The sequence below is a fragment of the Numenius arquata genome, chromosome 19 (assembly GCF_964106895.1).
Source record: "Numenius arquata chromosome 19, bNumArq3.hap1.1, whole genome shotgun sequence".
Lineage (NCBI taxonomy): Eukaryota > Metazoa > Chordata > Aves > Charadriiformes > Scolopacidae > Numenius > Numenius arquata.
The window spans coordinates 9,329,371-9,349,834 of record NC_133594.1 but is presented as its reverse complement, the minus strand read 5'-3'; the positions used below and the strand labels follow the sequence as shown (position 1 = coordinate 9,349,834).

At 47.4% G+C, this 20,464-nt stretch overlaps 3 protein-coding genes across 4 annotated transcripts; 1 reads left to right on the top strand and 2 right to left on the bottom strand.

Annotated features, from left to right (window-relative positions):
* Nucleotides 1–113: 113 nt before the first annotated feature.
* Nucleotides 114–4,783, bottom strand: ENTR1 (endosome associated trafficking regulator 1). 2 transcript variants are annotated; one of them, XM_074161268.1, is made up of 7 exons: nucleotides 4,607–4,720; nucleotides 4,277–4,555; nucleotides 3,621–3,694; nucleotides 2,737–2,848; nucleotides 1,584–1,646; nucleotides 755–894; nucleotides 116–282 (listed from the first exon to the last, which is right to left on the bottom strand). In XM_074161268.1, exons 1-7 carry the CDS (start codon nucleotides 4,718–4,720, stop codon nucleotides 189–191), a joined length of 876 nt encoding a protein of 291 aa, XP_074017369.1. In that variant the 3' UTR covers nucleotides 116–188. The 2 variants fall into 2 exon arrangements, with proteins under 2 accessions (XP_074017368.1, XP_074017369.1); XM_074161267.1 differs by having other exon boundaries at nucleotides 114–282; nucleotides 4,277–4,783.
* A 189-nt stretch (nucleotides 4,784–4,972) lies between these two features.
* On the top strand, nucleotides 4,973–11,249 carry PMPCA (peptidase, mitochondrial processing subunit alpha). The gene is made up of 13 exons (XM_074161142.1): nucleotides 4,973–5,042; nucleotides 5,153–5,355; nucleotides 5,557–5,636; nucleotides 5,965–6,047; nucleotides 6,344–6,438; nucleotides 6,592–6,692; nucleotides 7,098–7,361; nucleotides 7,857–7,949; nucleotides 8,177–8,295; nucleotides 8,782–8,872; nucleotides 8,996–9,058; nucleotides 9,299–9,443; nucleotides 9,725–11,249. Exons 1-13 carry the CDS (start codon nucleotides 4,990–4,992, stop codon nucleotides 9,892–9,894), a joined length of 1,560 nt encoding a protein of 519 aa, XP_074017243.1. The 5' UTR covers nucleotides 4,973–4,989; the 3' UTR covers nucleotides 9,895–11,249.
* Nucleotides 11,250–11,468: 219 nt separating this feature from the next.
* Nucleotides 11,469–20,464, bottom strand: INPP5E (inositol polyphosphate-5-phosphatase E). Its single transcript, XM_074161203.1, has 10 exons — nucleotides 19,608–20,464; nucleotides 17,663–17,786; nucleotides 17,234–17,331; nucleotides 16,411–16,535; nucleotides 16,140–16,259; nucleotides 15,776–15,883; nucleotides 14,745–14,906; nucleotides 14,075–14,190; nucleotides 13,531–13,667; nucleotides 11,469–12,861 (listed from the first exon to the last, which is right to left on the bottom strand). The coding sequence occupies exons 1-10, from the start codon at nucleotides 20,462–20,464 to the stop codon at nucleotides 12,729–12,731; spliced, it is 1,980 nt and encodes a 659-aa protein (XP_074017304.1). The 3' UTR covers nucleotides 11,469–12,728.

The window sequence follows — 20,464 nt, the reverse complement described above, 5'->3', positions numbered from 1 at the left end:
GGCGCCGCTGACGCCGCGGGGCGGGGCTAGCAAGAGGGCGCCCCCGGGTCCCAGCTCCCCGCCCCGAGGAGGAGGACTACAGACCGCCTCCGCAGACCGCAACCAGGCCGAGTATCAGAAATTAGCTTTTAAGTAATGATTTCTTCGCGTGAAAGCGAAGTTCTGGGTTTGAGTCCGTTCGGTTTCAGTCACTGTCCGTCCTCCGGCACCTCAGCCATCCGGTCTATGGACCTCAGGAGATCGGCGACCAGCTGCAGGGATTCGGCCCCGGACACCAGCTGCCTGCGATGGGGGGAGAAGGGCAGCGTTAGAGCGAGGTGGGGGGGACACGGGCAGCGTCAGAGCAGGGGGGGGGGGGGCACAAAACAGCCAGGATGCTTTGATGGCTTTTTTTTTTTTTTTTTAAAATAAAATATGTGGTTTTTCAAGACTCCATTTATCCGGACTGCAGCCTTTGCTGCTTGGAGTGAAGTGGGAGTTGTAAAGAAATAAAGTGTAAGAGACTTAGAGTCTAAATACAGCAGTTTTACATCAAGTAAAAAGAAATAAGACACGTTCTAGTTATTTTTATTACCTAACCTTGCAGAAAAATACCCAGTAGGTAAGTAAGAACACGCACAGGCTGATCTGGCATCCAGAATACAAGAAGATGAGTTTCAGTCCTAAAAATTCCACTAAGGATTTAGTTGTGCCCACAGGTATCAAGAGAAACACACGGGACGGCGTCGGGAGAGTCAAGGTTACAAGGACTCACTTTATGGAGGAGCGGGAGCTCGTTACGACGCTGAGGAGGTTCTGCAAGGCCAGGTCCGCGTTGCGCTTCACCGCGGCCAGGCTGGCCGACTGCCCCGACCTCAGGGCTTCGTTCTCCGTCTTGTAATTCTTCAGCTGAACCTGGGGAGGAAAGGGCCAAAAGCGATATGAAAAATAACCGCAGAACTCCAGCAGATACTTCACAGTTCTGAGCAGGGTACAGCAACTCCTGGGCAGATCCCGTAAGCAGACTGCCTGGAGAGAATGTCCTCCCAGCTCTGGAGAGCAGACTGACAGCAAACTACAGCTCAGAAGCCTTAATTAAAGCTGAATTTTCATTTTCATGCCAGCCAGCAGCCCAAAATCTGCTCTTTTCACTCCAGTGTTACAGCAGCCTAATCAGACTCTGACAACAGGGAGGAGGCTGTTCTCTGACCCCGGTGTTGTCACCCAGCACTCGGCGGGCGCTGCTGCACCATCTCTAATTAAGTATCTCTCCAGCTTCTCTCCCTTCTGTGTCGGACGCCTTCCCGCAGCCGAGCCCCCCGCTTCTCCCTGTTGCGTTACGGCCCTCACAGGTCCCAACGATCCAATGGCGTTTGAACATCACGTGAAACTTCAGTAAAAACTGTCAGGGAAGCACCACACGTCGCAGGGATGAAGTTACCAAGAACTGAAATGTTCTAGCCTAGAACGTCTTCTACAGCATCCGCTGGGAAAAGTGAGGCGTCCTTAAAAGTTTTCAATATTCCTTTTTATAGGATCGATTTCAAGGCGCATGCTTTCGGACCCAGTACAGTCAGGGAGACCTCAGGAACACTGCTTCCTACCTGAAGTAGTGCGTTTTCCTGTTTCAGTTTCGTAGCATTGTTTTCTGCTTTAACAGCCCGTTTCTGAAACGGAATCACAGAATGATATGGGGTTGGAAGGGACCTCTGGAGATCATCCAGTCCAACCCCCTGCCCAAGCAGGTCCACCCAGAGCAGGTCCCACAGGAACGTGTCCAGGCGGGGTTTGAATGTCTCCAGAGATGGAGACTCCACCACCTCCCTGGGCAGCCTGTTCCAGGGCTCTGCCACCCTCACAAGAAAGAAGTTCCTCCTCATGTGTGGATGGAACTTCTTATGTTCAAGTTTGTGCCCGTTACCTCTTGTCCTGTCCCTGGGCACCACTGAAAAAAGACTGGCCCCATCCTCCTGACACCCACCCTTTAAGTATTTATAGGTGTTGATCAGATCCCCCCTCAGCCTTCTCTTCTCCGGACTAAAAAGACCCAAGTCCCTCAGCCTTTCCTCATAAGAGAGATGCTCCAGGCCCCTTGTCATCTTTGTAACCCTCTGCTGTCCCCTCTCCAGCAGTTCCCTGTCCTTCTTGAACTGGGGAGCCCAGAACTGGACACAGTACTCCAGATGGGGCCTCACCAGGGCAGAGCAGAAGGGGAGGATGACCTCCCTCCACCTGCTGGCCACGTTCTTCTTGATGCACCCCAGGATGCCTTTGGCCTTCTTGGCCACAAGGACACATTGCTGGCTCATGGCCATCCTGTATGTATCTATGCTTGACGAGATGGAGATGGTGCCCCCAGTCACGTCTGATCAGCTGCCTCTTCCCCATTTTTCCTTTCCGACACCTTCAAGCGCTGTCCTTCCCCTCCAGCCATTAGCTTTTTTTCACAGACAAGAGGAAAAGGTACTCAGTGTAAATGAGCAAGTGGGAAAAACAGCTTAGTTCATACAGGAGGTGTTTCCAGAAGGCTGCAAAAAAGCAACTGAAGGTGTTGATGAATCCGAAAATGGTATTTCTGCAAAGACCTCCCTTGCTCTAGGTAATAAATGGAGTTCTAGACAAGGGCACAGTCTTTTATAAGGGAAAACTATCACTTCAGCTTCCCTCACTCTCCTGGGAGAGGAAGGAAAAGGAACAGAATTATACAGTTCCACCTGCAAACAAGCTTCTCCTGCCGTGGCAAATGCCAACACATACCGTCATCAGCTGGAGATTTTGCTCCACGTGTTGCACCATTGCTTCCAAATCCTGCGCTTCTTTTTCTTCTTTAATTTTATTTTCCTCAAGCTTTCTTTCGAGCTTCCTCATCCTTAAAAAAACACGGGAAAATATTCATTAAGCTCTTGTAGCATTAAATACCTTAGTAAGAAAATTCTAGGGAAGAATCAAGAAACATTCTTTTGTGTCATAAGAAAAACGAAGTCTTCCCACAGAAGTACAGTTCTAGGTTGTGGCTCAGGGGATTTCTTTGTTCAACATCCATTAGTGTTAAAGGGAACTATACACCTGACTGCAAAAAGGCTGTGCAGAAAACACGGCCATTCACAATCAGCCTAACTAAGGGTAATTCTGAATCCAACGGTGACCCCGTCACCGTGGAAGCATCAGCTGCCTCGCTGCGAGGAGCAGCACAGTTGAGAGGAACTTCAGAAATTACCACCCTGGACTGGTCACCGGGTTGTTTAACCTCAGGAAATTCAACTACCCCAGTATCAAGCTGCTCATCAGCAAAAATAAAAAAATGCTTTTCTTGCTTCAAAGGAGAGAGACTAAGATTCATTATTTTGTTAGTCTGAAGCTTTACGAAATGCATCCTGTCAAGCCCTACCCTCATTTTCACTGACCGCCTAAACTGCACGAAGCATAAGCCACACAAGCACACTCATCAGATGTCAGCTTGCCACTTACTTTCCAAACCCTTTTCAATAAGAAAATCAGGTTGGTTAAAGCTTTTTAATAAACAGCATAGATTTCAACTACATTTTTCTTCTTTAAAGACGCTGACTGTTTCCAGTGAGCACCTCTTCTAAGACAGCTCCTTGCTTATGTGGTTACTTTCCCCCGTACTGTGGCTTACGCACTTGTCTGCTTGAGTTTCAGAGAAAATCTGAAGCTTATTGATCTTGCTTCTCAAACTGGCATTCTCTTCTTTTAGCTAAAAAATAAAAATTCTCATTAGAAATGAGGGTGTAGTTTCACAACACTACTAACACTCAAAGACTAGTACCAGAAGAAATATGCAGCTTTAACTCTAGCGCTGGAAAGTCTTGCACTTTCTATTCCATTCAAGCTTACTTTTGCACCTAGTTTTCCCCTCTCAAAACCATTTAACTTCACTAACCCTGTAGGGCACAGAAACATGGCACCGAGCAACCAGTGCCAATATGACTAATCAAATGCCGTTAATTCTAAATTAATATGACCTCAAGAGGCGAGAGCACGAGGAAGTCACCCGGGCCATGCAAAAAGCAGTAGCACAGACAAGGTACTGGATCTGACTCGTGCCAGTTTTAGCTTTTCAGAGCTAGTTCTCTTCTGTAAGCATCCCTAACAACAAGCTACCACGTACGGCACAGCCCTTGCTGACAGCACGCGTTAATAACGCTGGAGGCTGACACCAAGTTTCTGTAACAACCTGGTACAGGAGCTCGGAGCTCGTTTGACAGCAGACGGAGCCCGCAGGCGGCCTTTGTGTCCGTCCCGAGAAAGGTGCCGGGCGGGCAGCACAGGTTCTTACCTCCTCGTAGCTGGGCTGCCGCAGGGAGGGGAAGCCCGGCCCCGGGGGGGCTCCGAGGGAGGCCACGCTCGGCTCCTCGCTGCCCTCCAGCCCCGCGCCCTCGAAGAAGAAGGAGCCGGCGGCGGGCGAGGCGGGGCCCGCGGCGGCGAGGTGGGCCTGCTCCACGGCCAAGGGCTGGTAGCTCCCACTCCATTCCTCCTCGTCCTCGTCCTCCGCCTCTCCGAGCGGCGCCGGATCCGGGAATAAGAGGGGGCCGAGGCTCGGGCCGGACGGCGCCGCCTGAGGAGAGCAGAAGGGCTGAGGTGAGTCGCGCCTTTGCCCGGGCCCTACCTGGCGAGCATCGCCCGCCTCCTCGCCGCTCCGGGCCTTGCTGCGGACGAACTCGTGGAAGGAGAAGGGGTTAGGCTCGGCCGGGCCCGCCGGCGGCTCCCCTCCGGCCGCCATAGCCGCCCCCGGTGGCGGAGCGGGCCGAGGCGGAGCGGCCACCGGCCGGAGCCTCGCCTCAGAGCGGGCCCCGCCTCCCTCAGAAGGGACCAATTAGTGAGCGGCAACCACACTCTTACCCAATCGCCTCCTCCGAGTCCCGCCTCCCTCAGGGGGCTCAGCCCCGCCTCTTTCCCCACCCACCCCCCCTCCTTCCCCGCCCACCCCCCCCCTCCCCGGGGTCAGCGCGCCTGCGCAGTGCCGCCTGCTGGCTCCCGGGTGACGGCAAGATGGCGGCCGCCATGGCGTGGCTGCGGCGGGGCGCTTGGGTTCCGGCCCGGCGGTGAGGAATGGGCTGGGAGGGGGGGATCAGGGGGATGCAGCGCCCGGTACCGGCTACAGGGAGGTGCCGCCGGGCTCGGGTTCCCTGACGGAACTCCCGGTGTCCCGCAGGTGCGGGCTGGCGGCCGGCCGGAGCTACAGCGGTGGCGGCGCCTACCCCAGCGTGTCGCTGACCTGCCCGCTGCCCGGCGTGCCCAAGGCGGTCTTCGCGGCGGCCGAGGGCCGGGAGCGGTTCGAGACGCGGGTGACGGTGCTGGAGAACGGGCTGCGAGTCGCCTCGCAGAAGAAATTCGGGCAGTTCTGCACCGTGGGCCGTGAGTACCCGGCACCGGGGGGACTGGGGGGGCACCGGGCCCGGGCAGCGGCCTGAGCTGGGGACAGCCACACCGGCCCTGCCCGCAGGCCTGGCCAGGGGGGCGGCAGTGACACTTCACCTCCCCGGGGAGCCTGGGCTGTGCATAAGGACCGGGGCGGGGATAAAAGTCACGCTAAGTTTTTTCTCTTCTTAACGCTAGTTCTTATAAATTCGGGATCAAGACACGAAGCAAAATACCTCAGCGGGATCTCTCACTTCTTGGAAAAGCTGGCCTTCTCCGTGAGTACCCTTCTTGCCCTTACGGGGTCCCAGAGTCTGTGGGAAGCACCGTAAATCTGCACAGCAGTGGGGCAACCGGGGGAAGCGAGAGAGAGCGGCCGAGGGCAGGGCCCGCTCCTCGCAGCAGCACGGCGGGTTTGAGCTGTTAAAGTAGATGGGGATGGTATTCCTGATGGTTATAACTATATTTTGAAAGTCCGTTGCGCTTTCCCCTCCGAAGTCAGTGAGTATTTAGCAAACCATTTGACTTCAAGAATGTAGATGCTGCTTGTTCTGGGCCACCCTGAAGGATTTTACCAGTTTGTAACACTGGTATCTTCATTCTTAGTCCACAGCTCAGTTTGGCAGCAAAGATGAAATTCTGCTCACCTTAGAAAAGCACGGGGGCATTTGTGACTGCCAGGCATCAAGGTACGACGCTCTTTCCCTGTGTTACCTGGGTGGTTGTAACACTGGCAGTAGTTTGAGTTGCTTTTCCTGGTGTGTGATAGTAAAAGCCAGTTTTTGCTTCTAAGCAGAAGAAATCCATCTGTGGCGACTGCCAAGAAGCTACAGAAGTGAACCTGAAAGGGTTCTAAAAGTCAAATCTATTTCCTTTTGAAAGCATTTAATGATGATGGTCAAGCAGCTATATCTGTGATTTCCTGGTGTGCATTTACTGAATGATTGTGACTTCTCAGGGCCGAACCCGTCTGCTTGTGTTGCAGGGACACCATAATGTACGCTGTTTCTGCTGATGCCAAAGGCCTGGACACAGTGGTCAACTTGCTGGCTGATGTAGCCCTACAGCCCAGGTTATCAGGTCTGGGAACACAAGTCTTTGTCTCAAAAAGACTTCTGATGCATGACTTGCTATTAGAGTTCAGAATTCTTCATTAGATCGAGCTCATCGAGAAGTTATCATGTAGCAATTGGGTATTTTGTCTGTTATCTCTTGCTTTCTCTCTTATTACAGATGAAGAAATTGAGATGACTCGAATGGCTATCCGATTTGAGCTTGAAGACTTGAATATGAGACCCGATCCAGAGCCTCTCCTCACCGAAATGATCCACGCGGTAAAACACTGCAAAGCCATACCTTGTGCGCAGTGCCCTGTACGCGACACGCTGCGTTCCCTTCCTCAACACAGGGCTTATATCAGACTATTCTGAAAACAGATTTTTCTGTTCCTCAATTAGATTTCAGTGGTGAGAGGGAGAATTTTGCTCTCCCCCCACTTTGAAATCCTACATTCTACACACGTGAAAGATTTTAACCTGAACTAGAACTATCTATAACTTAATCTTTGTTGACACGAGTGACAGCACGTTGATGAGTTATGCTGACATCAGTGAAATAGCGCTCAGCCTTTCCTCTCTTACATCTCTCAGTTGGGCATAATTCTAACACAGGAAGGAGAAGCTTTAGATGGCGGGGGGTGAAATAATATATGGTGCTTTAATCTATCTGTTTCCTTTTAGGCAGCCTACAGAGACAATACAGTTGGACTGAACAGGTTCTGCCCCGTGGAAAACACTGACAAAATCGATCGCCAGGTCCTGCATTCCTACCTGCGCAACTACTATACCCCGGACAGGATGGTGCTCGCCGGGGTGGGAATTGAGCACGAACAGTTAGTGGAGTGTGCGAGGAAACATCTGCTTGGAGTGGAGCCAGTGTGGGGCAGCGGGCAGAGCAGGGACGTGGACAGATCGGTGGCTCAGTACACAGGAGGCATCGTCAAGGTAAAAGGAAAAGGGGGGGAGGTGACATCGTGCCTCTTCCTGGCTGTTGGTGAGGCGATAGGACAAGAGGAAATGGCCTCAAGTTGCACCAGGGGAGGTTCGGATTGGATATTAGGAAAAATTTTTACTGAAAGGGTTATTAAGCCTTGGAGTGGGCTGCCCAGGGAAGTGGTTGAGGCACCATCCCTGGAGGTATTTAAAAGATGGGTTGACATAGTGCTTAGAGACACGGTTTAGTGATGGTTTTTATCAGAGTTAGGTTGATGGTTGGACTAGATGATCTTAAAGGTCTCTTCCAACCTAGACAGTTCTATGATTCTATGATTTCTCTATAAGCTTTTTTTTTTTCCTAACATTACATGTTGTTCATGAACATAAGCCAAAGCTGGCCATGACAGCCATTGTCCGGGTGACAGCTTAATTCCTGGGAATATATCAAACTGGGTACAACAAAGGGGAAAATCTGCCCTAATAACCTGTCTGCCTTTCCCACAGGTTGAAAAAGATATGTCAGATGTGAGTCTGGGCCCTACTCCCATCCCAGAGCTTACCCACATCATGATTGGGTTAGAAAGCTGCTCGTTTTTAGTAAGTATCAGCCTAAAATCCTTTGTTTTGGGTGCCCTGGTCTTGAGAAGCATTGGCCCTCTTGCTGCTGATGCTGCACGAACAGACAAGCAGCTTTTTCACCAACAGTTTGATAAAGGCACCGACTTTTACACTCTTCTTGTGCCATCTTTCTTTCTGGCTCTTTACTCATCCCAGACCCTTGAGAGCTCTGCTGTTACCTGACTGAATTTCTTGTTGCGATTCAGGAGGAAGATTTCATTCCCTTTGCGGTGTTAAACATGATGATGGGAGGCGGTGGCTCTTTTTCAGCTGGAGGGCCTGGCAAGGGCATGTTCACCCGCCTGTATCTCAATGTGCTCAACAGGTGTGTTTGTCTTTCTGTGTAAAGGACAGCAGAGCGGTCTTCTCTAGCAGGTTCTCATGGATGGCTTCACCTTTTGAAAGCCAACACCCTGGGTTTTACATCAGCTTATTCCGCTTGAAACACCCGTGACTGGTTTGTCTGTGGGCGTTTTGTGAGGGTAAAAGCAAAGGGCAGAAGTGACCAGGAATCCTGTCTTCCTCCACTAGACTAATCCCTCCTTTAATCAGGGGACAGTAACGGACTTAGCAGCAGGCACCAGTGACGCTGCTCTGTGTCGTTCTGGGTTTGGTCTCAGGGGTGCAGGTGGGGAGAAGGAAGTAGCTGGCACATGCAGAAATCATGTCAGAGGCAGGAACTGACAATTCTCATTGGTACTGCCAAGAATCCTGGAAATGCACCAGGAGGGGACTCGCTGTCCATGTTTGTTTCATTTTTACATTTAAATTCTTTTTTTAAAAAAATTAAATACTGTTTGTATACCCACAGGCACCACTGGATGTATAATGCAACCTCTTACCACCACAGTTACGAGGATACTGGTCTCCTGTGTATACATGCCAGTGCCGATCCAAAACAGGTATACAGTCCGGAACTCAAAGGCAGCTGTCCTTAAAAAGGAATCACATCATTTATTACCAGGCAGTAATGTTAATAAAATAAGTGTTGTTCTAATCTTCTTTCAATTATCTGTTTTTCCTAGGTTCAAGAGATGGTGGAAATCATCACAAGAGAATTCATTCTAATGGCAGGAGCAGTAGGAGAGGTCAGCACCCGAACTTACACGCTGTGCCCAGGGCCTTTGAGCTGAAATCTTGCATTGCACTGACCTTGCTAGAAATAGTTTTTTAGATAAGCATGTTAAGTATTTCTGTAAAAGAATAATAATAATTTTAGCAACATATTCACAAAGAGGAAGATGTTCCGAGAACTCTTACATGGCATCTTGGAGAGCAGTGGCCAGACTTTTTTTAAACATCTGTTTGTATTTGCTGCTCGTTTACAGGTAGAACTCGAGAGAGCGAAGACACAGCTGAAGTCCATGCTCATGATGAACCTTGAGTCTCGGCCAGTTATCTTTGAAGATGTGGGAAGGCAAGTGTTGGCCACAAACACAAGGAAGCTGCCTCACGAGCTCTGTGCCCTCATCAGTGAGTAGACAGTGCTTTGCCTTGCCTTGCCTTGACCAAATTGTAGGTACAATTGGGTGGGGGGAGCAACTTAAAACATATTCTTGTAACGCAGATGAGTTACCTTAGAAAGCGCGGGGGCATAAATACTACAAATCTGTATTTCAAACCAATCTTCTCAATTGCTCGCAAGCTACCACAATGCTTGTTTTTATCAGGAGGAAGGAAAAAAACAGAAGGACGGTAGAGAAGGTCTAGAGTTAATGATAGTTGTCACAGCTCTGGCTTTTTTTTCCCTGCAGGTCAGGTGAAACCTACTGATATCAAGAGAGTGGTCACTAAGATGCTTCATAAAAAACCTGCTGTGGCCGCCCTGGGCGACTTAACAGATTTGCCCTCTTACGAACACATCCAGACGGCGCTTTCCAGCAAGGACGGGCGACTCCCTCGGATGTACCGGCTTTTTCGATAAAGCAGTGCATCCTGTGCGTCTGACAGACTTGCTTCTTTTTTAATATGTTTTTGAGATTATAATATTGCTGCGAGCCCTCTTTCCCCGATCTTTCCAGGCATACTGTGCAGACACGGAGCTACGCGACAGCTGAACAAAGCTGTTTCACAACACTGGACTGTGAAGAGCTCGTTATGTTGGGCTCAAAGGCCCACCCTGGCTCTGGATGAGTGCTTCGACCCTCCGAGTAGGTTACAAGAGAAGAGGGGTGTGTACAGCCTTCTCTTGGCATGGGGGAGAACACAGCAAGCCAAAATATTCATCACTACAACTGAAAGCATGTATCTGAGAAGTCAGTCACTGCTGTGTTACCATTTAATCATAGCAGCAGTAGAGGTGGGGCTGTCACACGGGAGGTGCTGGTGTGTGCCCTTCTGGTGGGATGTGGTGGCACGTAAAGCTGGGCTTATGGATCCGAATTCAAAGAATATTTATAGCCATTACCAAGGTGAGCAAAGACTTGGTCAAACTGAGTTAGGAAAATACCAGTTGTTATCCATGTGAATAACAGGTTTCCAGCAGTCCAGGTTTTGTTACAAGCATCATCGATCCATTTCATCAGTGTGATTTACCATCTGTGGTACTATTAGAAGTCACATGGCTGGAAGTAAACAACTTCATCATTTTGCTAGAGCTCAGAGGAAAGTAGACCTATGGCATAATTTAAGTTTCTGTGGAGTTCATCTACAGAGATACTGTGTGTAATGCTACATGGACACTTAGTGTAGAATTAAGGCAATCCTATTCTTTAGGTTTTTCATTTGTAAGTAAGTGAACTACGTTAAAGAATAAAAGTTCTTTTACTCCAGAGCTGGTACCAAAACAGGAAGTTATTAAAGGAGTTGCTGCTGCATCCTACTTCCTTCAAATTGTCACACAGGTGAACTTAAGGCCTTGCAAAAAGAAGACGTAATGGTCAGTCTCAGAGCAGAGATGGAACTCAGACCAAAATGACGTTCAGAAAGCTCATTATCTTTAAAGTGAGTGACATGAAGCTAAGTGCCACGCATTTGATATACTGAAGAAGACCCAAAAGAGAGGAAATTAAACATCTGATTTACATAATCCCCTAATATATGGGCTTAAAAATGTAGAGAGCTGCATTGCAGCACTTCACTGGCTCGATGAGCATTGTAAAGAGCAATCAAACTGGGAGCAGAACACGGTGAGGCAGCTACTACCTGCTTTACCCCCACACCTTTCCTTGTGCAACTAGAAAAGATGTTGCATCGCTTCTTGTGGAACCCACAGTATGAAAGTCCTGTTCAGTTGTTGTGTATGTTCGTAAGAAAATAAAGAGACCTCTGAATGACTGGAGCAAGTAGTACGAGTTCTGAAATTCATCAGCTAATGGGCTGGGTTTCTTGAACTGCCCGGTGAAATGGGCTTTGTTTGTTCAATGCAAATGATTCCCAAAGGAATCTGTCCCTTTTTTCCAGCTGAAAGACGAAAGGCTCAGGTCACCCGAATGGTTACCGAACATCACACAAAGAACTGTAGTTCTGACAACCCTGCAATAAGAGCTGGTTCTCATTTAAGGTATTGCATTAATTTATTTTTATTCCTTTAAAAAGAAAGGAAATTCAAATACCTGATGGCTACAGACAGGTCAGTGCCATAAATGTTTGTACCGCAGAAGAGAAGCTCTGTCTTGGACAGGTTGCATAGTTAGCAGCACTTCCTCCAAGTTGTTTGCACGCTGTTTTATCTACTAAGGTGATTAATGATCCAGCCGATCTGTGCCCATGAAGTATTAGCTGTACTTAACGTTTTACCAGTGCCATACTGGTCCATGTAATATGTTTAGCCTTAAGACAACACTACTTGAAAAACAGCAAGTTATTCACAGTTCACGGAATTGAATACATAAAAAAACAAAAGGAATTAACTGTAATCAGAGGTAACGAAACTGCGCTGGTCCGAGTTGCTGCAGTTTCTCTGCGCACCTCCCACGTACCCTCCCTCGACATCGTAATCGCTTTGGTGAAGCATCACACAGTGGCTATACTTTATTTTCAACTCGACTGTCCTGCTGAAGGCAGGTGGTGGTTCATCACCCCTGGGGAGGGCAAGTGAGTTGAGTTAAGGAAGGGATTGTTTCAAGCACTCTCAACAGCCAAATACACTGTGAGAGACTGGTATTTCCCCCCTTAGCAACAGAAGGCCTATAGAATAATTGCTGAAAGGCAATGTTTCTACACTTCAGATATACAGTAGTACATTCACACACGTCTTGCTGTAGAGGACCAAAAAGGCCCAATGCAGGAGCACCATCCTTACACAAAACTGCCCAAGTCTCCTAACTGGTCCCTGTTACGCATTTTACGGAATACTGTACACTTGGCTACAGGTAAGGAGAAAAAAAACCACAACCCCACATCGTATGTGTGTTAACCAGATCAACTCAAACAGACAAACACAAGTTTTCACCTTTCTGCAGGCTTTTCTTAGGTCCCCTGCCGCAGTCATGCCAATTCCAGAAGCTGTGCTCCCCACGTGGAGTCACCTTAGAACTGAGAGACTGTACCTGGTCGCTTCCAAAGGTAGCCTGGTTAAAAATAAATCAATTACATCTGTCGGGATGGATGTCCTAAATAACTGACTCCGTTTTCTTCAGCAAAAGCACTTGAGCTACATGGATTAGCTCATGCAGATGGAGGATGAGGTTTAAGACATTCTTCACAAGCCACAGCAACTGCCAGAGGTGCTTAGGCAGACAATTCCCTGCAGAGTTTGCCGTGGCCTGAAATCCTCTTTCCGGGCACCTCTAACACAAGCATTGCAGAGACCTCGGCTCAGGAAATGCTACAAATGCTGCTGGATTTTTGGTCCTTTTGCTCTTGCCGTTTCTGAAGTTCCCTTGTGATCCGCCTCTTTATTCCGATTAAATAGAGTTCTCTGTCAAACTGCCCTGCAGCGAGTGGAATGCTACAATATAAACACAAGCAATTAGATCAGGGCACAAATACAACCTTCTTGTTTGCCCAAAATTTCCCAACTAGTCCATACAAGAAAGGTCAGAAACCTGATTTTTACTTTCTTAAGGCCTTCGGCTACTGCTGTGGGAGAAAAGGGGTAAATCAAAGTTGTTCTTTCACAGCAACAAGTTAAGATTTTTCACGATACATTTAAATGAAGAAAATATTGGTTGTAAAAGGCAAATGTACTTTCAATTTAAGCATGAGCAGGCCTGCATTCATAAGGGGCAAAAAACACTCATTTGAAAAGCTCAGCTAGTTTCCTGTTAACCTGGTGTGTTCGCTGGTACGGCTCATGCACAACAGAGGGAAGCTGTCCATGCTGTCAGGAAAAACAGAGCTGCATCTCAGCTAAAACACAGATTTATAGCCCATGGCAATGGACTCCGTTTCTCTCGCTGAGGAGGATTAAGGGACCCGGCAGCAGGAATTTCAGATGTCAGTGCAAGGTTTAAGCGCTCTTACTGGCATATATTGGGTAAAAAACAGCCTGCGAAGTGCTACATGGGATAAACTCTATTTCAGGAACTCTCCTGAGAGGACAAACTCAGAACAGGAGCATATCCCAGGATCACCGGGGCCACGTGCAATCATACAGAGTGGTGGAGGAGGTACTAACTTGTCTCTGCCGGGTCTCACTTTCACACGAAACAACGCAAACACAGGCCGATGGTCTGAAGTTTTGATCACAGGACACGATGAGTACTTGACAGCCTGGATGTCGTCTCTGTACCGACTGCGGAATACAACTCGGTCCTGGGAGGCAGAGAAAAAAGGGGAGACTGATGGTAACTCCCTTTACGCATCCACCCTGGAAAGAAGCACTGGTTCCCAAGAGACAAATCCATTCGTTTATCACGCTCCACTTAGTGAAATTAAGTGTCTTGGGCCGGGACACATTAATGAAGAATGTGTGTCTGATCCCAATAGCGGTTCTGTGCCCAGCTCCGAGCACAGGGGAGAATGCACTGGAACGGGATGTAAGGCAGGGAAATGAGATTAGCAGCCTGTGCCAAACTCTCCCTGCGGTCATGGATTCAAAGCAGTTCCATGTGCCCTCTTGCTCTCAAGCAACAAATCTCAGCATGGCTGAGAATCCCCTTTGGAGGCAGACGTGAGGCTGAGCAGCCCTTTTGAACATGCTGCTCTGAAACCATCCTTACCGTGTAGGAAGGAGTCCTTTGTTTGGAAGTGGTGTCATAGCTGTCCTTTCCTATGTCAAACTTGTAGGAAGGACGGAAATTAATGTCAGCCTCTTGGAATCCTTTGAAAATAGACCCTGTAAGGGAAAGGGAGAACAGCATGAACAACAAATTCCTCCTTCCTAAGAACCTGCCACACTTTCTGCATTTATTCAACACTGCGTAACTGGTGTTGGCTAGAAACAACAGCCATATACACAAATGACTAGAAAAACCTGGGCTTGGGCTCCAGAAAGGGAGCAAGCTCAAGTTCTTATATATTGAGGATAAAAGTTAGCCAGTGGCTACTTAGTCAGTGGCTATTTAAACAAAGAACACTTGGTGCACGCACTTCCCCTTCCACTGAAAGCTCACGGTGCTTTGCAAATGCCTCAAACCTAAATGCCCTGGACACTGAGAGAATGATGTCCAGTTTGTAGAGGAGTCAGATGAAACAGAGCAGTAAATGGCTTGGGAGATTACACTAAATATAGCAAAATGCTATAGCAAAAAGCCCCTGTATTTGACAACTGCTGCCTTCCTTTTTTAGGGAACTTGACAAGAGAAAGCAGGAAAGCTCTCTAAGAAATAGGGATTTGGCTGTAATTATTTCTGTTCCTGGAGACTTGGGAGAAAACCAGCTGTCCCTCACCCCTACTCATTTCACTGGTAAGCTGGTCATACACCAGTAGCTTGGACACGTCAGTTTCTGGGTTCTGGTTCAAGATGGAATCCACGGTCTCACGATCCTTGTTCAGTCGGAAGTTGAAGTCACCAAACCAGAATACTTCATCAAACCGAGTTGTGACATCATCTGCAAATTCAAGCCAGAAGTGTCAGTATAAAGGTAAGCATCCTGAAAAGTTCGGAAAGAAAAAAAAAACCAAACTTTTCTTCCCTGAATCTTCTTTTGAGGAAAATTAAAGTATACGCTACAGCTGTATGAGGCACAGCTCACTGAGAGTACTGCTAGAGACGTTCAAGAAGCAGGTATAAATTCTTTCTTTTCACTACCAGCAGATATAATACTTGAGCATGTTTTCTGCCTGTGACCATCACAGAACATGGTAATAAAAAAAACAGTAAAAAATTGAAATGAAATTTAAAAAAATCATTAAAAAAAATGTCTATAGGACCTAAAAATAGTATGAACACAAAAACCGAATGCTACAGGTGAAGAGTAAATTCATCTTTCTAGAAAAAGGGCTTGGCTATACATCGAGACGTCATGTTAACAGCACAGTATTAAGAAAGAATAATGGAATTTGGCAAACAATACGCTGACCTGTGTCAGCAAATTGAAATAATGTTCCTGCTCTTAAGTCTCGAAATAATTTCTACTTGTTCTAGAAAAGACTTGGAAAGTGAAACACATCCATAATATTGATAACTACTACACCAAAATTATCATACTGCTGTTCTAAGAAAAAACACATCACATGAAAATTCCTTTCAAATTTTCTCCCTTCCCCTCCATTTCAACTTTTTCTCTCAAATTCCCCCCAAAATTATGCCCCACCTAAAAAAAATAATTATGTGAACAGTAACCATCCTCAGACAAAAAGACCTGTGGCCTCTTTTTGTACCATCTCAAATTAGTGCTATCCTTCTTCTTCCAGACTGACAGACAATGCACAAACTCCGTTCGTGTGGGCTCCCACACAAACATGGTTTCAGACTTACTAGAACTGGATCGATAGGGGTTTGTGTCTGGAACGTTCTTGGGAAGCGTAAGGGCTTGAATGGTTTTATTGTAGTCCAGTTTCCTCTCATTCACCTTACTGTCCCCAGCTGAAAGACAGAAATCCCATTTACTGCCAACAATGCATCATTTTCATTCAATTACCATTTTTGGTTACAACAGCAGCTTCCAAAGGGCATTAAACATTTCCCACATGTAAAATATAATCCACACTGAAAAATAATGACAGAAAGTGTGGAAAAAGGGATATAAATGTGCAGAGTTAATTTTTGGTTTTCACGTTAGTAAAGCAAACCTCCTCCTCCCTCAATCGGGACACTTCTAACAAGAGTGTAAATGTCTCACATGTGAAGTGGGAGGTGATGAAGAGAAAGGAGGTCCCAAAAAACGTGAAGCAGATTCCCAGAGCTCCCTTGGTTTTGATCTGAGATACGATCCGGGTTGTCACCGTGGCATACTCCACTTCTGGAAAGAGAAAAAGAAGTTGCTGTTACCAAAAAGCCTCTAGAGAGAGGAGGAAAGTAAGATGAGGGACAGCCCTGGAAGAAAGGACAAGACACCCGATGGCTGCAGTTCCTTCCCTTCCCCACGTTCCAGCTCTTACTGGACCACACACCTGAGCAGAACCAGATCAGGTCCCGGCGAATGAAGACCGACATGTAGAGCACCCCATGGGCAGCAGAGTAGAGCATGACGTAGTGGGGGCCCAGCGTCTCTTGCAGGCGGATCTCCCACTCTCTTCTGCAGGGAAGAAGAACAGCTGGGTCACAAGGACAGTACAGGAGACAACAACCAGGAGAGGAAATCAGCATTGCGAAAACAGGGCGATCCCTTTGCCAAGGTCAAGTAAGAGTAAGCAAAAGCTCCGCTGCCTCAGTGATGCTGCAGGGAAGGATGGTCAGATTGACGTGTAACTCCACACACGCTATGCAGAGGCACTGCGTGTTGGTGGGAGGGTATTACTGCCCCTGCACCGAGCAGCTCTAAATCTGGGGAAAAGAGAGTCCCACTGGGAGGACACCGTAACAAAGCAGGGTCTGACATGAGGCTTCAATTGGCACTTCTAGGGCTGGTCAATCTCAGACAGACTAGACATTTACAGCAATGTGCTACTAATGAGCACGTGGCTGCTAAGGCTAATGGCCAGCCCGTGAGCCAGCCCACAGCCAGCTTGGATCCATGGCAAGATGCCCACAGAAACCAGACAGGAGTTTTGCCATTAGCTGCCCTGACAACAGGACCAAGTTCTGTATTTACAGAGTTTTTTGATATTTATCTCTAAATCCCATTTCTTCTGGTGCTCATGCAATGGAATTCAAAGTCTTATTAAATGGGTTTATTGAAAATATTAATATGATGGAGACTATTTCCAGATTAACTAAAACCCAAGTAATTAGTTAACAATGAAAGAGGATGGCTCATTACATTGTTTTTGCTACCTGTCTGGACAGCCTTCTTGAACCCCAATGACATACATGTCCTGGGCATAGTCAGGATCTGTTGGTAGTAAGAAGTCATCCAGATTCACAGGAAGTTCCTATTATTTAAAAAAAAAAAAGAAAAAGAAAAAGAAAAAATAAAGCAGTATTAGTTATGTACAGATTTACTAGAAAAGTCCAGGCTAAGCTACAAGTCCCACAGCACGTGCAAACAATTCATGCTTCAAAAAATACATTAAGTGACAATACTAAAAATTCTCACTAAGGTGAACATGCGTAAGAGGGCCTTGTAATTTAATAAAGTTGATGAACTCGGGCTTACGAGGAACATAGTCATGAACATTAAAAAACCATTGCACCAGTCCTTGCAGTAAAGACGGGGTAACTTTCCCACTGCCAAGAGAGCTGGGGAGACTGATGTGCACAAACCTTCTGACCCTGCATGTTCCAGGTGGCCACAAAAATTCCAATATTCCGATCAGGGAAATATCTGCTAAGTTCTTCTGCTCCCAGTAAGGCACCAGTTGCCAGAAGGCTGCCTTCCAAATAGCTTCTGCGAACAGAAGACGCATAAATGAGCATCTAAGGAAACAACATGACAGTTGGAATAATGATTTGTAACATCTGAATCTTGAGTTAATCAAGAACATGTCTCTAGCTCAAGAAATGGCATTTAGTATGTATATATTGTTCTGCTTGCCTGAAATTCCTTATAAAGTTCCAACCCTTATTGAGAGTCCACGGATCACATGCAAGAAAACAAAACTATGGTCATAAACCAGCCTTTTCCAAGCCAGGACACGAGTATGGTGGTGAGACTGATGATGCAGAGGTTCTGTGATGAGAAGACTGAAGCCATCCAAAGTCTTCAATCCCCCTAGAACTTACCGCAAACACAAAATGAAGAGATTGGTTTGATATTTGACTGTCCTGAAGCAGGTCAGTTTACTTAAAACATGAAAATAGCTCCACCGTTCTCAATGTTCTGGCACCAAGTTGTTCCTAATCAAGGATTCAAACTCACATTTTTCCTTCTATTCAGCTCATCAAATTAGCTTTCAAGTAAATGATTTATTGAGTCTGAGGTTTAAAGGAATATCACACTCGAAAAGGACAGATCTGCCCCACACCGCCTGCCTCTCCGAAGAACACAAAAGCAAGGGGTATTGGCAAAAGGACTGCAAGTTAAATAAGCATTTTTAATCTTGCTTAAGCTCTACAAATAACGATGAGAGCACAATGCTAGGGAACGCTGCGTGACCCACTGGTCTCCCCAGCGCCCACCTGCCTCTAGCAGTTTTGCAGAGGGAGGTGAAAGAAAACCCCTGATGGCAAACGAGTAACAATCTATCTTTGGGGCTTTTTCACCAGTTACTAACACTTTAATTTATCTCAGAATTATTCTCCCCTCTACCACTGGCTCCCACTCTTTGGATCAATGATCAGATTTATCCCTCAAGGTCTCACAGACTGTTGTGTGTCTATAACATACAACCTTTAGCTGAGTACTTGATATCCTTTACCTTTTGCATGTTTCCTGACCTGCAGTACTACCAATAATACTCGTTGCAGTGTCTGTGCTGTGTGCTGGGAGGTCTTCACAAATAGAGGCTCTGCCGCCAACACAAGAAGAGGATTGGATGCGCTAGCAAGCAGATTAATATACCCACCTCAGTTCCCTCCAACCACTAATCTAAATTTAACTAAGAATGAAGACAAATGAGCAACCAGAGCAAGAGGTCAGGGCCACGCTAGGAGAAAGTGCCGAGACCTGAGTGGAAGCAGACTCTTCCTCAAGAGATTCCTGGAAAAGCCGGGGCAGAGGAGCTCCCGTGGGACACTGAAGCAGTTCAAAGGACGTGATTTGATCCTGCCAGAAGCCAAACAAACTCAGTATCTGCAGAGGACCCTCAGCACCTTACAGCATTGTGACAGTACATGCAGTACTATGTCATAGTTTCAAGCTAAAACATTTGGGTTTTCTTCCTGCCATTTAATATTTCAGTTCAAGCCCAATGTAGTTCTAGATTTTAGAAAAAGAATAGTTTTCCCAACTGCTAGCATGCACCACTACCGTTCCTTAAATTTCAAAACAGATTACTTAAATACTAAAAGCAACTTGACAGCAAATATAACTTATACATATTTATGTAAAAAAATACCCAGCTGAAAGCAGCAAATTTAGAGTATTTGTACTAATCTCTTGATCTGCAAGCTGCTTCCAGTCTCCACAGCAGGTTAAACAACACAGAACAACTTCTCTACTTTACCGATTGGTCTGAAGTTCCCTGCCCCTGCCCAGCAGGATTCTGCAAGACAGCCAAATCCCTGCTAACACCCCCCAAACTTTCCCAGGAGAAGCTGGGGGACGTACCTGCTTCGAACATCCTTGGAGCGAATGGGAGTGAGCAGGCTGAACGTAGATTTCATGGAGTCTGTGGAGCAATTATCACAGACCATCCCGTTGCCGTGTAGCCTGGTATCGCTCAAGCTGCTGCTTACCCTCCCAAACTTGTGCTGAGAATAATGTCGATAATCCATACAATCTGAGTCAATCCTATTAGCTGTCCTCAGCGTGTGAGAGGCCACATTGAACTCCATGGGCGGCAGAGGTCGAGCCGGCATTATTTGGGACAGCCGGGGTTTGCCGCCTGCAAACGCTTTCCCCCGCAGAAGCCCACCAAAGGCACTGGAGATCTCGGAGGCTCGTTTCCCCAGGTCGGAGGTGCCTCCTCTGCTCTTCCCCACGGGACCGGTTTCCGAGGCATCTGGTGAACTTTGCAAGGAGTTCTGCTGGCAGCACTGATGGCTGGGGCTTGCCCTGCCCCTGACCGGAGGGCTGAGGGACGCTTCCTGCAGAGAACCGTTGGAGGAACTTGTCTCGTTGGGATCAGTCAGACTTTCCTGGCTTGTTCTAAACCGCCTCCACCTCCTCCAGCTTTTCTCATCCAGAGACGCAGCACGCTCCAGCCGGGGTTTCCGGGGAGGCCTTGGAGTGATCGATTTAATTTTCACGTTAGCTTTGAGTTCATCTGGTAGAAGCTTTAAGGTTTCATTTAAAGAGGTGCCTACACTTGGACGATCTTCAAAGGTAAGCACCCCACTGCCACCAGCCTCCTTCTTGGCTGCTTTGCCGGCTTTTTTAGCGTGCAGGTCCTGTACGGCTCCTCCTTCCGTGCTCCGAGTAACACATGCCCCTGAGTGCTGCGGAAATCCATTTGGAGTACTCAT